At 42.5% G+C, this 18,833-nt stretch overlaps 1 protein-coding gene across 2 annotated transcripts in view; it reads left to right on the forward strand.

The window, feature by feature from the left end:
* PCDH1 (protocadherin 1) overlaps positions 1-16,296 on the forward strand; it is a 172,668-nt gene extending 156,372 nt beyond the window's left edge. For both annotated transcript variants that reach the window (XM_063298609.1, XM_063298608.1), the window contains exon 5: positions 12,131-16,296. In XM_063298609.1, the coding sequence (XP_063154679.1) occupies positions 12,131-12,516 (386 nt within the window). In that variant the 3' untranslated portion in view covers positions 12,517-16,296. The remainder of the gene's footprint in view (positions 1-12,130) is intronic.
* Positions 16,297-18,833: the final 2,537 nt, after the last annotated feature.

The following is an 18,833-nucleotide window of genomic DNA, read 5'->3' on the forward strand; positions in this document are numbered from 1 at the left end:
TTGATTTATTTATGGGTTTGGGTGCTTAAGGGATGATGTGTGTGTTTAAAGGATAATGGTTATCCCTTCCTTTTTCCTGATGTGCATGTTCCCCGTTGTGATGCACTTATGCCTTGCAACGGGGAACATGACACTATCTCAACAAACAACTAATACAAAGCCACTACCCCTGCAAAATTTATTCACCCAGCCCCTGGTTCGCAGTGCATCCATTTGACATCCAAATGACCAGTAGAACGTTACCCTTCTAACCTGGAATGTGGCTGAGTGGTTTGCATCTACCAAAGATCCCTGTTTCACAGACTTCCTCTCCCATCATGACATATTGACCCAGGAAACATGGACTGCTGACAAACTGATATTAAATGGATTTCATTCATTCTCAATTGGGGCAGAACCAGGGTTAACGCATGGAAAAGCGAAAGGAGGCCTTGGGGTCCTAGTCTTCAATGCACTGCATGCCATATCAAGACCACCTACCCTCATTCAAGTCATATGCCTTTGCAGTGCTAATCCAATTCAGTCACCATGTCCTGTTGATAATAAATGCTTATATGCCCCCAATAAGGCAGAAATCTCAGATCAGAGCCTTGTGGGCTGAATTGGAAACTTATGCTGCTGACTTTATACTGCTGAATCCAAATGCATCTGTAGTTCTGGGAGGGAACCTCAATGCTAGATTGGGCCCCAATGACCACACCCTCTACGCATGGCACAGATGTCCCCCTCCCAACCCTGAAGATGGATTCCTCTTCCCCTGTTGCTCAAAAGATCAGAAATCAAACTTTGCAGGTCTCTGCCTGGCTCAAACAGCCTTCAGTTTAAACCTTCATATTTAAATGGTGCCCTTGAAAGTGACCATCCAGCTGAATTCTCTTTACCTATCTGGTTCCAGAATGAGTGTTGTTAACTATATAATTGTCTCTAGGGACCTTCTCCCTTATGCCAAAGCCCTAGAAGTTATGCCTAAATTTGACAGCAATCATTTCCCAATCCTCCTCCAATTAAATGCCTTCACGCACCTAACCTGTAGTAACACTGTACCCTTGAAGTAACAACAGCACCACTCCAAGCCATGGTTTGATAAGGACTGAGTTAATGCCAAAAAAGCGCTTGCTACCACTTACCAGGCTTATGTATTCAACACTATACCGAGAGCTGCACAGGACTTCCTCCAGAAGAAGAGAGACTACAAACTGCTAGAACACAAGTAAAAGGAAGCCATGAAAAACAATTGGACATGGCTTATTCAAGCAGTCAGATCCAATGACTCAGCCATTTTCTGGCATATCACATCCAGCTTCTAAAGCTATGATCCATCCATGGTGGACTGTCACATCCCCCAATGGACCTGGGAGGCATACTTTCAGGAACTCTACATGGACACCTCTGTTGGAAGTGGACACCCTAGCCAAACTATAGAAAATCTGCACAATGTGTGGACCAGCAACAGAGATCAAGAATCTTGTTGTTCATTTAAGACTAGCGAAGTCCCAAGGAGAAGACCTAATCCCTCCAGAGGTAATCAAAAACAATTTGGACTTCTGGACCCCCACTTTAGCCTCATTCTTTACCTTATGGCTGAGTCCCCAAGGATTGGGGCCTTGTGATTGTCCCTATATAGTAAAAAAAAAAAAAAAGGATGATCTACAAATTACAGACCAATCAGCCTCCTCAACACAATCAGCAAACTCTATGCAAGACACCTACAATGGAAATTCCAGGGCTGGTTGGAACAAAAAAACATACTTGCAGAGGAGCAAGCCAGCTTTAGGGAAAGCCAATCCACCATTGATTGGTGCCTAGTACTCCAACAACTCATTGAAAAATACTCCTTCCATAACACAACCTCCCTTTATGCTGCCTTCACAGACTTCAAAGCAGCTTTTGATTCCATATCCCGACCCAAACTATGGGAAAAACTGGAGGCGTCCTCAATTGACCGACATTTACTTTATTTAATACATATGCTTCATGAAGGGACCTCACTCAGAGTAAGATGTAACCCTCAGGACCATCTCACCAGTGCCATTGGAACTGAGAAGGGCATTGAGCATGGCTGCATACTGTCCCCTCTCCTGTTCAATTTCTATATCAACTCCATGGTGGACCATCTCCGCAATGTGAATTTTCACTCCCCAAAACTTGCTGGAAGACACATCTCTGTTTTACTCTATGCAGACAATGTAGCAATACTTTCAAAAACACCTATTGGTCTTAAACAGCACTGAGAGCACTAACACAGTACTGCAAGGAAGACCAGCTAGAACTCAATTATCGGAAAATTAAAATCATGGCATTTGGCAAAAGGTCCAAGAGCCACTCTTGGAGCATAGATGGCCACAAAATTGAGCTGGTCTTATGTTTCAAATACCTGAGAGTAATCCTTCATTCTGCCAGCAGTAGAAAAGCCCATGGGGACCACATTGCTGAAATTGCACAGAGGAGCTCGTCTGCCATTCATAAATACCTTAAGTTAAGAGATGGCCACTATATACCTGCAGCAGTCAAATTATTTGAAGCCAAGCCAATAGCACAACTCCTGTATGGTGCCCAGCTTGGCCCCTTCTTTAATTTTGCGCTATTGGAATTTGTGCAATCCAGATTTCTAAGATCGCCCTTCAAGTCCCAAAATGTGTCTCTAATGCCACTCAACTACTGTGTGTCTGTATGTATGCGTGCGTGTGTGTGTGTGTGTACACATACAGTATGACTATTCTAAAGCCTTTGACTATGTGCACCATAACAAACTGTGGCAAGTTCTTAGCGGTATGGGGATACCAAGTCATCTTGTCTGCCTCCTGAGGAATCTGTATAACAACCAAGTAGCAACGGTAAGAACAGACCACGGAACAACGGACTGGTTTAAGATTGGGAAAGGAGTACAGCAGGGCTGTATACCCTCACCCTACCTATTCAACTTGTACGCAGAACACTGGGCTTGGGGAATCCAAGGCTGGAGTTAAAATCGCTGGAAGAAACATTAACGATCTCAGATGTGCAGATGATACCACTTTGATGGCTGAAAACAAGGAGGAACTGAGGAGCCTTATGATGAAGGTGAAAGAAGAAAGTGCAAAAGCTGGGTTGCAGTTAAACCTAAAAAAAAACAAGTTTATGGTAACCAGCTTGATTGAGAACTGGCAAATAGAGGGAGAAAACGTAGAGGCAGTGACAGACTGTATTTCTAGGTGCAAAGATTACTGCAGACACTGACTGCAGCCAGGAAATCAGAAGACATTTAATTCTTGGGAGGAGAGCAGTGACGAATCTTGATAAAATAGTTAAGAGCAGAGATACCAAACTGACAACAAAGGTCCGCATAGTTAAAGCAATGATATTCCCCATAGTAACATATGGCTGCAAGAGCTGGACCATAAGGAAGGCTGAGAGAAGGAAGATAGATGCTTTTGAATTGTGGTGTTGGAGGAAAATTCTGAGAGTGCCTTGGACTGCAAGAAGATCAAACCAGTCCATCCTCCAGGAAATAAAGCCAGACTGCTCACTTGAGGGAATGATATTAAAGGCAAAACTGAAGTACTTTGGCCACATAATGAGAAAACAAGACACCCTGGAGAAGATGCTTATGCTGGGGAAAGTGGAAGGCAAAAGGAAGAGGGGCCGACCAAGGGCAAGATGGATGGAAAATATTCTAGAGGTGACGGACTCGTCCTTGGGGGAGCTCGGGGTGGCGACGACTGACAGGAAGGTGGGCTGTCCATAAAGTCACAAAGAGTCTGAAGCAACTGAACAAATAAACAACAAATATATAAATGTATTTTCTATGCTTTTAGCTGACTGTACCCCACCCTCCTTATGCTGGTCTTTGACTGTAATAAAGATTTGATTGATCCGTTAACAGCTTGATGCCTTCTGGTCTCTCCCTGGATGAGACCCAGAATGGGGGCAGCAGTCTGAATCACCCTTAGGCTGGTAGTGGGGAATGAGCATCCTTCTCAGAGTGGGCTGGCTTGGGGTGCCTGGTGAGAGGTGGATGTTTGGCTGAGGTAGGGGTGCTGAGTTTGTGAGCAGAAGCATCCCAAGCACCCAGATAGTCCAGGAGTGTGGAATTCCCTTGGCGTATGGTCCTGAGGGACTTCGTCCTGCCTTCTCTGGGGGCAGAGTCTAAGGCAGCTCCGAGGATCATGGCCATGGGCCTGACCTAGGTCATTGAGACTCCATGTGTGACAGTGGTCTCTTGCCTGATCTGGCTTTCTTGTCAGAGGAGTGAAAACATGATCTGAAGTTAGAGAAGCCTCTATTGCTCCCCTGTCATGGTCAGATCACTGGAAGCCTTGGAGTTCTCTAATGTTGCCCCCTGCCACAGGGAGGCTGGACCTATTCAGTCAGTCTGTCCAGGGAACTAATGAATCTTATTTTGTTCCCGAGGGAACTTGCTGTTGCTGCCTGGAATAAGAGGGTGGTGGGGACCTTGGATCAGATCATGCCTGTACAGCTTCTTTCCTCCCACAGATCCTGAAACTACCCTTGGTTTACAGTGGAGCTGAGGGAGATGAAACGGATAGAGAGATCCCCTAGAGCACTGCTGTAGGGCAACAAGGAGTGAACCCATTTGAGCATGAGTTATAGCTGCTATTAGGACCTCCTTTGGTAAGGTGGCAAAATGACACTATTTCTCTGTCTTTATTGTGCCTGTGGATAGCCACTAGGTGACCTTGTTTAAGGCCTTGGTGATTTACAGGCAAGGTCACTATGAGGAATAGTGTTCTGTTAAGAGCTCCCAGAAGTAACATATATATTTTTAAAAATCCATTTTGTAATCCAACTTACCATATTTCTAAGAAATAGAACAAAGGCAGATCTCTCCCCAATTATAAACAAATTCTTAAAGCCTCATCATATAGTCCTGGTCAAGAAGAAAAATCCCATTAATAACTACCAGAAACCACAACATATATATTTAAACCCTGATCAAATAAATTCACTTTATAGAGCTTACTTTTTATAGAGCTTTACTTTTTTATAGAGTTTACTTTTAAAAAGCTTGATCTTTAACCCTGTCAAATGATATCCCCCAAGTTCATTTCTTATCACGTCTTTGTCTCCTTTCAGACACAGCTTCAATAATTTCTGTTTGTCTCCTCCCAGAAATAGCTTCATTGGAATTATTTTGTAAATCCAAAATAAAAAATCTTTCCAAATCACTCTTCTGATTTATTATTTGTATGTTCCCTTCAATTACTAAGACATCAGCTAGCTTCATTCGTCTGTCCATTTTAACATCTTTTTCCATATCACTCTTATCGTCTGGCATTTTAAAATCCATTTTCAAATGCTCAGCATCTTTTTCCACATCACTTTTATGATCTAGCTTCAAATCTACATCCAACACTGCCTCAGTCTCTATTTTATCCAATAACATCCTTTTTTCTTGTATAGCCTCTGTTAAATCCATTTTTGTAATAAGAGATAATTTTGAAAGTAAGAAATGAGTGTTTTGTTCCGAACAGACTTAATTTGTTTTAATGTCAAATAGTACTGCTCCATTATGTTAATCGGTATCTTTCCCCTTTAAATGCTCTCTGGTTCCCTCTAGTTAACCTTCAAAGTCCACTCTGCCTTGGTTATCTGGGAGGAGTTTGATCCTGTTGGTCCTGATGAAGTGGACACAGTTCTTGGGACTAGTATCTAGGACACCTGTACATTAGATCCTAAGGCCTCCCAGGAGATAATGTGGGGCTGAGTCCAGTTCTGGTGAATTCTTCGAGAGAGGTGGTCTTTTTCTTCCTTGCTACACTATTTTGTTCTGGGGTATAGGCCATTCCTGGTTGCCTGCTGTTTCAGATACCATTGTTGTCTGTTGTATACTGTATTCTCACCCCATTGTGCCCAGTACTTGAGGCTTTCTCCCAAATTTATTGCTTACTAAAGCCACATATTTTTTAAATTCTCCAGTACTGACTCTTTTCACTGAACAAGTAGCAAAGTCTCTATATTGTGTAATAATCTATGAATGTAGATATACATTCCACCGGATGTGATAACACACATTGGTCCACAAATGTCTCTGTCAACTAGCTTTAATGGTTTCTTTGTCTCTTTAGGCTTTGGCCTTTATAAAACACACAGCCCTGGATTGATTCACACATAGGTACAACTTTAATCCTATGGCTAAAGCCCTCCATTTTACAAACAGCATCTGGGTTTCTGTGCCCCATTTGGTTACATAATTTCTGTGGTTGCATTTCTTTACTGTCTTTGTTTTATCTTTATCTTGTTTTATCTTCTGCCCAGTCTAATTCAATTGGTCAGTTGAATTAGAGTGGTTGCCTTTAAATCTTAATATTACATCTCTTCTTTAGGATATATTTTACTGAGAGCAGACTTGACATCAAATATGAGACATATAAGGCATCAAGCTCTCCCATCTAACCACTGTGACTAATTTGTACAATATTTTGTTGATAATGTTGCTCACATTTATCAGAATCTTGACTGTTCTTAGGCAGAATCTTTGGCACTGTCTGATCATATTACTGGGATTCCTTTTGCCTGTGAACTCTGAAGAGGAGCTGCAGGAAATGTGACCACCCGAATCCAGGAGACTGTCAACGCCTCATTATGAGAAATGGTGTTGCCAGCAGCCTTGAAAGAGACTGTGGTATGCCCTCTTGAAGAGTCCTTCTTGATTCAGTAGTTTTAGATAACTATCACCCAATTTCTAATCTTCCATCTTGGGGTAAGATTGTTGAGATGATGGTGGCAGATCAATTACATAGCACCCTATATGGATTATTTGGACCCCCTTTCAGTTAAGCTTCAGGCCTGGGTATGTTTTGGAAGCAGCATTAGTCACTGTTACTGATGAACTTTGGCAGCACATGGATGGGAGTAATGCATTCTACTGGTCCTCTTAGACCTCTCAACAGCCTTCAGTACTATTGACCATGATATTCTTCTGGATCACATTCTGGGATTGGAGATTGGAGGCACTGTATTGCAGTGATTCCAGCCCTTCCTCAGCAGATGGTTTCAGTTGGTGGGGAAGAGAGGTTGACTTGGTAGCCCCTGTGTTCCAAAGTTCCACAGGGGTTGGTCCTTTCTCCCCTACTTCTGTGGGTCTGTCTTTGAGCACAAAGCAATTCCTTGAGACTTCAGGAACATTTTCATCTTGGATAACCAGAAGGAGAATTCCAGTCATTCCAGCTTTTCCATGGGTGGAAACTTTCCTGACTCCATTTCTATTTTTTTTTCCTTTTCTAATATTTGCTTTATTTGCTCAGGAGACTTGCCTTTTCTCTCTCCTTTATGGAACCTCTTTTTTGCACATTTACTTCAGTTACTGGAGCCCATAATCCTGTTGGAGATGGAAGTGTTTGGGGCTTCCAGGGAAGAAATGGCGAACTGAAGATGGCTCTGCTAAAAGTGGAGCTACAACTGTGGTGGAATGAAAAGCCAGCAAGTAGGCCAGCTCTTTGTAATTCCTCTCCAGACAAGGAGAGGACCTGAGATGGCCCACAAGTCCTCCAGACAATTGCTCCTTGCAAGGAGACTGCAAGACAGTGGTCTCTGGTGGGTTTCGAACTCTGGGAGATGATGTCAGGCTCTGCCTGCTACCCAGTAAAAACACAGACGCTAGTGTAGGCTTAGGTTCTGGTTTTATTTGAGTAACAGTATGCGTGCCCTTTAAGAAAAGCTGAGAGTGAGTGGAGCGTGCCGGAACAGGATTTAAATAGCCCGCGCCAGTCAGCGCTCCACCCCTTCTTACTTCAGGTGCGCCCCGAGCCCCGTCGGTTCTGTTGCCGGCAGGTGAGGGGTCGTGGAGCCCCTCCTGTGCTCCGGGCGTTTCCTTAATTGCTTCCCTGGCCGGTGATGGTTCATTGCCGGGCGATCAGGTTCGTAATCTCTTTGACAGCTCAGGCGCGCCTCATGGTCTGGTCTTGTCAATTACCTTCTTTGCGACATTGTATCTCTCTCTTCCACACCTCCGGCTAGAGTTGATACTTTGTTGCCAGCACCTGTTGCTCTCTTTTGTTAGCTAGTTGCCTTTTCCCTTAATCCGCCCGGTACCCATTTCCCTGCATTGTCGTGCGAGCCGTTGCAATGTCACAAGCATCGCAACGGTGATCATGACAGATGAAGGAAATAGCTATCTTGCTCAACCAATGGTCAGCACCTTTAAAGACACGTTGCTGACAAAGAATGATGAAGCAGTTGGATTTTGTTTTTGTTTTTTTAATCTAAGAGATGAGTTATGGGGAGAAGAGAGATTATATTTTATTTAGAGATGGTGATAAGCTACTAAAATTGTTTTTACCTGCTGGGATGAAGGAGGAAGTTACTTTTTTTCTCTTTTTCTCTTTTATTTCTATCTTTTTTTCTCTTCTACTCTCCCTCCCCCCTTTTTGTTTTTTGTTTGTATTTTTTGTAGTTTGACTTGACTTTTATTCTCATTTATAATTCTTACTATAATTATTTTTTTAAAATACAGAGGTCACTCTTCACCAACTGTGAGATAGTTTAGGATAAGAAAGCTCTCCAAAGTGTAGCAAGCTCTCCAGAGATGAAGTGCAACCCTTACATCACTCTGCTGTGGGGAGAGGGAACAAGGCTGTACATTGTTAGGTATGTGTAGCATGGAGATAGTATTTTGTGCCTAAGATTCAGTTGTAATATATAGCAGTATAAGAGCAAGGCTGAGTGAAAGTGAGATCTCCAAGGCTGGGAAAGAAATGGGAATATCTCCAAACATAATTAATGATGAGCAGGTGAATATTCCAGGATCAGTCTTATTGGAAAATATCAGCCCTTTGGCAAAAAGTTCTAGGAAGAAGAGATTCAGGCAGCATTCAGAACCCATGCCCTAATGAATTTACTAATAATTGAGTGCAAGAATTTTGGCTTTTTCCAATTTCCAGTTAATCCCTTACCTTCTTGGTAATAAACCTACTGGGTTGTACTCTGCTATTAAGGGCTTGACATTAAGCCCAAAAGGTGAAGGTTGAAGGTCTCAACCTCTTCTCTCATACACACCCTAGCTCTGCCTCCTGTCTTGGTGTAGCAGCTTGAGGGTTACTGTCGCTACCACATATCTTCCCAGTGGGATGTCTTTGTCTCCCCACCCACCCCCAGCAGCAGCATGAGACACATAGGAATCCCACAGCCTAGATGCTCTACTGCCAAACAGAAGGAAAAATGATGATGAATGTGAAATAAATTTTCTAGTACCACCCTCTATCCCTCATAGCTTTGGGGCATGTAACTAGGGAAATCACATAAATAATCTTTCAGTAGTTAGACAGTATCATAAGATATAATTAAAATCAGACATTCTCAAGAAAAGGAAAAAAATAAATGTAAAATTCCCTTTTTAACTTTAGGAACTGAAAACCATCAGCGGTAGAGGAAATGGATCTGCTGCTCAGAGATCCCAAGATGCATCAATCATACCATACTATACATACAATAATTGAGATTGCATAGATGTAACAACATTAGGGACAAAAAAAGATTTTGACTAACATATGGAAAACAACAAATAACCTTAATGCAATGCTAACTAGGCATCTACCCATGTGTACAGCGAGTTAAACCGCTGAGCTGCTGAGCTTGCCAATCAGAAGGTCGGTGGTTCGAATCCACGTGACAGGGTGAGCTCCCGTTGCTAGTCCCAGCTCCTGCCAACCTAGCAGTTCGAAAATATGCAAATGTGAGTAGATTAATAGGTACCGCTTCGGCAGGCAGGTAACGGCGTTCCGTTTAGTCATGCCGGCCACATGACCATGGAAGTGTCTACGGACAAACGCTGGCTCTTTGGCTTTGAAACAGAGATGAGCACCACCCCCTAGAGTCGGATACGACTGGACTTAATGTCAAGGGAAACCTTTACCTTTACTTACTCAAGTACTAGTTCCTTGAAACAGAAGTTTCTTTGGATTTATATTTTGTTTTCTGGAAATTGCAGCCTTATTTCTGGGTCTGAAGCCTTCTCCTTCCTTCCATCCCAGCACACAGTTCTTGTTTCCTTCTCTTTCATAGGAGTTTTCCCTCCCATCTCTCCAAAAGGACAAGCCTTTCCCTCCCATGGAGGGAAGGGATTGGGGGATTTGACTCTGTGTGACAAGGTATAGTTTACCTCAGAGTCAGTGTGGATTGAAATTTAGACACTTGCTGACTGTAATTTAGACTGGTTGTCTGTGAAGTTAATGCATGTGGAAGCGAGCTATCCTGCCCATGTACTATAAAGAACACCTGCCAATGTAGAGCAAAGCTCCTGTTTGGTATCCAGTGTGACTTCCCCCTTTAAGGACATAAGGAGTGCTCTGCTGGACCCCTGGCCCTTCTAGTCCAGCAGTATGTTCTCACAGTGGCCAACCAACTGCACAAGAAAGCCTAGTAGTCTCTCAGCAGATGGCCTTCACTGATTTCCATAACTTCCCTGAATTGGTACAACCCTGTTTTGAAGCCAGCCAAGCTCATAGCCAGCACCACATCTTGTGGTAGCAAATTCCAAAAAATATTTCCTTTTATCTATCCTGATTCTGTTGTATAAAAAAATATTTTCCTTTGTCTATCTTGATTCTTCCAGGATTCAATTTCATTGGGTGACTTCTGGTTCTAGTATTTTGGGGAAGGGAAAATAACTTCCCCTTGTCCATTTTATCTACACCATACATAATTTTGTACACCTCAACATGGCCCCTCTCGTTCACCTCCTTTTAACTAAAAAGCCCCAAGTGTCACAAGCTTTCCTCATAGGGAAGTTGCTCCAGCTCCTTGATCATCTTAGTTGCCCTCTTCTGAACTTTCTCTAGCTCTACTATATCCTTTCTGAGTTGCAGGGACCAGAACTGCACACAATATTCCAGATGCAGTGATACCACTGATTTATTTAAGAGCATTATGATTATTTATTAAACTTGTATGCTGCCCAACTCTCAATTACTATTTTTTATTGATTTTTGCTATTGGCCTTTTTTACAGCAGATGCACACTTTGTCAGCAGCTTCATTGAACTGTTTACCATTACTCCAAGCTCTCCCTCCACACCAGTCACTGCTAGCTCTGATCCCATTAGTTTGTATGTATAGCTAGGATTTTTGGCACCAATGTGCATCACTTAACACTTGTTCACGTGGAATGACATCTGTCATTTTGACTCTCACTTTCTGCCCATTTTGAGGCAGAAAGGATCACAGCTGGCAAATAAAGCAGGCTAAAATGTGAATTATTACTGATACCCTGTAGACTGATTTCCTGCATATACTGTATGTGATATGCAATGCAAATGTGTATATTCCAAATTAAGTTTATTAAGTAATTTAACATGAAAAAGGGTGGCACAAGCTTTTTGAAGAGTGAACTGTGCTCATTCCAGATTACAGAGGGAAGGGATACAAAACTGAAATTTAAAAAAACGATCTTGAATAAAACACTGCCACCAAGCTGTTTTCTATGAGTGTTATTTTTTGCTTGTTTAACATAGAAGCATTTTGTTTAATTAGTTTAGAACATTGATCTCCCAGTTATAGTCTCAATATAGTCTACTGTTCAACCATATCAAAACTTGCCACATCTTTCTGTTAGTCTGTTATAAGCAGGGCTTAGCCTTTTCTCCTAGCTTATTATGGTACAGATTGATGCTATGCTTTGCTTAACATTATAGTTCTCTCTCTTGATATTTCTCTGCTTTGGAACTGTAATGTTTAGCCTTGAGAAGAGATGACTGAGGGAGGTATGAAATCACTCTTCAGTACTTGAAAGGATGTTGCACAGAAAAAGGTCAAAACCTGTTCTCCATTATCCCAGCATGTAGGATCTGGAATAATGAATTTAAATTACAGGAAGGAAGATTCTAACTGAATATTAGCAAAATTTTCTTTAAAAACCCCAAAGAGCAGTACAATGTGTTCCTGTCATTGGATGTGTTCATGTGGAGCCTGGACAGCCATCTGCTTTAAATGCTTTAATTTTAATCATTCCTGCACTGAGTTAAGTTGGACTTGATCTATAGGGCTTTTTCCAACTTTACGGTTCTATGAAAGTGACAAGGAAGTACTGTTTAGGTATATTTTCCCAGCAAGTTTTGCTTTAAGCATTAGCTAGTCACACTGTGCATCATATATGTATAAATGAATGAATGTTTTTTCTTCCCTTTTCTTGTGTTCAGATCTCCGACCTTTGCCTGATGTAGCCATGACAGGGACCTGTACTCGAGAATGCACAGAATTTGGTCACTCTGATACCTGCTGGATGCCAGGTCAGTCCTCTCCAAACCGACGGCCCAAGAATGCCCTCAAACTCTCCACATTTGTGCCTTATCAAGACAGAGGGAGTCAAGAACAAGTTGGGAATGGAAGCCCCAGACTCTCAGAAGAGCGCAACACCAAAATGGCTAACCTCCGCCTGCTCCCCACGTACAGTGCCTTCTCCAACAGTAGCCATGAGCCCTGCAAGGATTCCCCCATGGAGGAAATCCCTCTCACCCAGACCTCAGACTTCCAGACAGCCACCACACCATCATCCCAAACTGCCAAACGAGAGATCTACCTGTGAGAGTGAGGAGGCCACATAAAGTATCTGAAAACAATGCTGAGTCTAGTCCTCCAGCGTGAAGTGACTTTTCAAACTGTGATTCTTTATCACTCAGATTGGCAGTTCTGTGCCTGCCAGATGAGACTACCTTGCCCAGTCATTGGGCTCAGGAACACTTCATTAACTGATTCCTCACTGGGCAAGGGAACTGGCACCAACCAGAATGGCCAAGCTCTCAATAGAGTGGTCCATGGATATCTGGAAAGAGGGAGAAAGGAATGTAGTAAAGAGAGCTTGGCTTCATGGTTTCAGGGCTGGGGTGGGGGGAAAGGGCTTAGTTACCAAAGGTCCACGCAGACTTGGTGGAGTCCATTGGGCACAGGGCTGAGAGCACTTGGCACAGGTACAGGGGAAAAGCTGCCTCTCTTGTTACTATAGACTCCTGTAAATATGAATTTTAGGAATGACATTTATGTCCTGCCTGATCAAGTTTTATTGTCCTTGAAGCATAAAGACATTGAAACAAACAACACCACAGGGAGAAATTTTCAGCTGGAATTTTTCACCACACAGAAGAGCACATTGGGGCAAGCACTTCCAACCAGCCCACCCTTTACTTCCACAGTGTAAATAAGGATGGAGCATCAGTTGGGAGGGGGCATTCTGGCTGGTCAGCAGGACTGAGAAGGAAGGGCATGACAGAGTTTTTAAATCTTAATCTCTTTACAGACTTCAGAAACTCTTCTCATCAGATATGGAGGAGCCCTAGAGCTAGTAGTCATGGCTTTTAGCTGTCCTTCTTTGCCCCTGTCCCATAGACAATGAGCTGCAGCAGTAAGAAAAGTGGAAGAGCCTTCAGTTTTTCAGATGGTACAATACCTAACTCCCCAAAATTACTTCACTGCCTCACCTGAGGCAGAGAATTTCCATGGGGTCATGAGGCCCCAGTGCCATGGTTCTGGCCTTTGATTTGTCTGCCTGTAAGCCACCATTGCCTTTGTGAAATGGAGCTTGGACTCAGGGTCACACTGGGGCCCATGGGCCTCTGTATGCTGGAGTCATATACCCCCTCCCTATGCCTTTAGACAGCCTCAAGGGCTCCAATATTCTCTTCCAGTGCCACATGTTTAGCCACATAGTATCAGACTGCAGGAGCCTGTCACAGTTTCAGTAGGAGCCCATAAAAAACAGTGCAACTATTCATGGGCATTATTATCCCCAACCATTGACTCCGTCATTTGGTATCACTCAAAAGCCCAACTCTGATTTTATAAAAGAGCACTCTTCCTCCAGCAAGCAGTGGGCTGCTTTGGTGACTAAGTTCTTAAATCCCTCAGTATTCTTGACTTAGCTAGGCCTGATTCCATATAGTATAGTATTAATGGCAATCATTTGCCAGCCAGTATTTGTGGGACTTTTTCTAGTACATATGGTAGTGGAAGATTCATTGAAACAGTCTCCAGACCAGGGTCCTATCCACCAGACTAGCTAACACTTGTTGGACCCATCATGTTTCTCTTGGCTTAATTCTTCTGGTTCCAATAGACCCAACTTTCTTCCCACATATTGCCATGTGTTTTTCTAAGCTGTATTGCAGAAAGTGGGCTGGATGTTGCCCTACTTTGCTGTCTCTCTCTTCAACTTTCTCAACTGCATGTGTCTAGGAAGGAAAGGAAAGAGACATGACTGATGCTTTGTGAAACTATTTGTGTGGGAGTATGGGTATGTGTTTGACAGGATGGATTATTTGGAGACAGGTTGGTTATCAAACTACTAAACTCGTGGGATGGACATAAAGCAATTTTCATGTTCCTCTGACTATCAGAGTTAGATGATTTCTAGGATCATGTGAAATTTTGTTGTCCCCTTGTATTCTCTGTCCTATAGTGAGCAGATTGCTCTGATCACCTTCTGACCATACGTAGTGGTAGTGTGAAGCATAGCAGAGAGTAGATTAGTGACTCTACTCATATAGTAAGCTGCCACATGCCATGGACCATTAGGTGTCTGAATTCTAGTACTAGAGTCCCAGGTTTGAGATCACTGGTAACTTCCAGTGTGTATAAAAACCAAGGACTTTTTCTCTTCTACCCTTATACTTTTTAAGGCTCAGGGCTATTTCAGCAGCAATCCATAGGATGGAGGGCAGGAATATAGCAATTCCTATCTACTCTTGTATCAAGAGCCTAAGGTTAGGGTGATCATCTGTAATCAGGAAAAAGTTCTGAAATAGTTTGTTCGTTTTTGACTTAATATGATGCGTGAACCACCATATTATGGCTTAGCAAACCAGGCCACTTTGGCTTGTGCCTCAATTCTTGGTTAAAAATCTGTCTGAGCTGTACGTGTAATATAGTTACTGAGGTAAGTAGATAGAGGCATAAATGCTCTGTCCAAGGAAGGCTTCAGCCATCCACCATACCCAGATTCTTTCAAGTGCAACTGTATGTATGGAAAGGACAGGACCTTCTCCTCAATCTGTCCTGTCCTGTCCTGTCCTGTCCTGTCCTGTCCTGTCCTGTCCTGTCCTGTCCTATCCTATCCTATCCTATCCTATCCTATCCATTCCCACTGTGAAAGGAATAGATGGGAGCCAAAATCACTGATGAAGGAATACCTGTGTTGCTCAGGTAAGATTATCCTCTTTTGAGTAGGACCTTAAAATAGGCCTATCCATAGGTTTGGCCTACTTGGTCAAAATAGAACAGAAGGCAACTTAATTTCTAGTCCATCCCTTGCAGATGGGAGTTATAAAACTGACCTCATCCCAGAACTGCTTTTGTATTTGAATATATTTGCTATAGGCCCATTGGAACAAATACGCTTTTTCTTTGGTAATAAGTCAAGGCTGATGACTTGAATGTGGAGTGTCCTTCACCTCTTTTCCTTTGGTTTTGCCAGAGGTATGAAATAAAAAGGACTGGCTGTTCAGGGAAAGAAAAACTGTATTACCTGGCCTCCCAAACTCAACCAAGACTTTGAAACTTCCTTTGTGAGAGGCGAAAGGGAAGATGACAGCAGTAGTACCATTGAAATAGAGCCTTGATAAGGAACACTGAAGTTGCTACTGAGTATAAAGATGCCACAGGAGTGGAAGTGGTGGAACAATCCAGTGGTCAAGGTACCACTAGGAGAAGCTCAACTGCACAATTTCAAACCAGGAAAGATCCTACATGCACAGGAAAAGAGATGGAGAAGGGTAGGAAGAAGAGTGTTCCATGAGTCCTGGTCTAGACAAGCACATTCAAGGGCAAGGGGAAGAATTTTGAGCACTGCTTTAGGACAAGCCAGGGGTAATACCAAAGGTGGAAAGCCAGACACAGGTCAGTTGAGTGAGATGGAATCAAGCAACCCCTTTGTAGCTCTTCGTGTTGATTCTATTTATACGAGATTTCAGTTCTTGCTTGTGATGCCTTGTTTTTTTGTACAGTTTTATGTACATGCAGGTGTAGCTTTTTCTAAATGGAGAAATCCTATGGCAGAGTAAAGAGTACCCAACTATTTTTGAATTGTGACCTTTGTTTAGGTACTGCCTCTTTCTCTCTTGCTAAGGTTGTATTGCTCTCAATGTGATGCATTTCCCTTGCACTGGGAAAGCTTTGGGCCTAGGGCTTAGTTCTCCCCTGGCACTGTGAGCACAATTGATTCCCTTGTAATACTTTTCGTTTGGAGCTGTGAGCATGACACCTCGTAAGCCCGTTTTGTTCTCTTCCATTCTGTTGGTTTGCTGAGCTGTCAGATGACAAACTCCACTGTAATTAGCCCTCCCAAAGCTTTACAATAAAAAGTGTGAAAACCTTTTGGCTTGACCTGATTTCTTATCTCTGCAGATCAGCTGAGCTGTGTATTGGTTACACATGTGTAGGTGTTCTTTTCTTTCCTGAAGGCCAAACTATGTAGCATGGGATTCTTCTCCCTCTCTCCCCCACCCCACTTATATATAGAGAGATGGGGGGGGGGGGAGAGAGGGAGGAATGTGATAAATTGGCTTGGAATAGAAGCAATCAATTAATGTCACACAAGGCAGATTTCTAACAAATAAAAGCAGTACAACATTTGTAATTGCATGTCCTGTAGCTATATGAAGTGAATGTAATATTTAATGCATATCATTATATCATAACATACTTGTTAGATGGAAGATCCCTGTGATCTTCTAAGACCAGATAAAAGAGTCAAATCCTTGGTTTATGTACAAGGATTGCCGATATCTAGAACAACCAAAGGAATTTGTGGTAGAGGCAAGGACCTCCCTGCTCACATAATCAGCCTTTAGGCCTCTGTGCTAGCTAGATTAATGCTCAGCATTGTACACTGCAGATATACACAGATACGTCTACAGACAATGACAGATTAGAAGTAGGGATTGGGGGGGGGTGTATGCCACTGGCTGTACTTCCTGAATGGTTAGTGCTCCACTTTTGTCAAACCCCTTGAATTACAGCTGAAAGTCCTGACTTTGTTCCCATCTGAATGTGTTTCCTTTCAACTTCAGTGTGGTGTAGAGAGGCCAAATGCCAAAACAGTTATCCTTGTTCCAATATTCCTGGTCCTGACTGTAACTTGCATTCAGCAAGATGACCCAAATCCCTTTTATGTGCTCTATTGCTGTCCTGTACTTTTACCTTATTTTTTTCCTACCCAGAAGCAGAACTTTACAGTTCTCCATTAAATTCCATACTATTTATTTCAACCTACTGTCCAAGCCTGTCTAGATCTTTTTAATATTTTTTTCTCTAAAGTAGTAGCATCTGCAAATTTTAAAAGTGTCCCCTCAACTCCCACATCCAAATTATTGATAAAAATGTTGAACAGCATAGATTCCAGGACAGAGTCCTAGGGCATTCCCCTTGACACTCCCTCCCAAGCCAAAGTGGAATGCTCTTACCAGTCCATTCCCTTGACCTACTAAGCTATTAACTCTATCAAAGAAGGAGATAAGGTTAGTCTGACACAATTTGTTTGTCACAGTTGCATTGTAGCTCCTGTTAATTGTAGCATGCCTATACAATTATTCACAAACACACTACTTGATTATCTTTTGAAATACTTTGCCCTGTGTAGACGGCAAGCTGACAGGTCTGTAGTTTTCAGGATCCTCCTTCCCCTTTCTCAGCGATTACTGAGAGTGACTCTACAATCACATCTGCTAGTTCTCTCAGTACCTTGGAATATAATCTATCTGGCCCTAGAAATTTGAATTCATTTAAGTTAGCTCTCTCTTACCTTTGTTTTAATGAATCCTATGCTGCAGTTCCCTCATTCTCACAGAGATGTAATGACCAGCTAGAGCTCCATTTCCTTACTGAGAGAATTCAAAACAAGACATAAATTTGCTTTTTCACTCTCAGCCATTACTAATTCACCTCTTCCTCCCCACAGCGGACCTACTGTATATGCTCTTTGACTTTCCTTTTATTTCTAACTTACACAAAGAGCCTTTTTTGTTGTTTGGGGTATCTCAAGTAAGCCTCAGGTCATTCTGAGCTTTACTTGTTTGTTTGCTGTTTGTTTGTTAGTTCATAAGCTCAACCATCCAAGCAACTGTAGGCAATATACAACATTTTCAAATAGTAAGTAGAAAATAATGATAAACAACAAAAACAATATACAGAATGTTATTATGTCAGGGAAGAAAGCACCAAGAACCAATCCCAGCATCGGTACAGGGATCAAAAAGTGTTCTGCCTTAGGGCCTATTGAAAGAGCCACATTTTAACAACAGCACTGGGGCTATGCAGACTTCAGGGAGATACTATCCCACTGGGCAGGCACAGACCCATCTTGTCTCCAAAGTCCCACAAGATAATTTTAACAATGGGATCTGGAGCATGTTTGCTGTACTAGATCTCATAGGACTGGCAGGAGAGTGATGATCCCATAGATAACTAAAACAGGAGAGTGATGATCCCATAGATAACTAAAACCTGAACCATTAGAAGTTTTTAAAAGTGACAACCAGCACCTTGAATTCCATCCAGTAGCAACTAGTGCAGCTTACACAGCAAGTGTGCTCATCACTGCATTCTGGACCAGGTATAACTTCCAACTAGACTTCATGGGCAACCTCATGTAATCCAACCATGAAGTGACTGAAGTCTGAGTCACCATGAGTAGAAACTCCTAACCACAGAAAGGGCATAGTTGGCACACAACATGGATTTGTGAAAGGCCTTCCTGGCCACAGCTACCATCTGCTTTTTAAGGAAGAGGTTTAAATCCAGGAGGTTCCTTAAATGGCACACCAGTTCTATCTGGGGAAGTGCAATTCCATCAAGAACTAGAGTTGGAAGATCCCCAGAAACAGGATGACCCATGAATCCACAGCCACTCATTCT

The sequence above is a fragment of the Candoia aspera genome, chromosome 3, assembly GCF_035149785.1.
Source record: "Candoia aspera isolate rCanAsp1 chromosome 3, rCanAsp1.hap2, whole genome shotgun sequence".
Lineage (NCBI taxonomy): Eukaryota > Metazoa > Chordata > Lepidosauria > Squamata > Boidae > Candoia > Candoia aspera.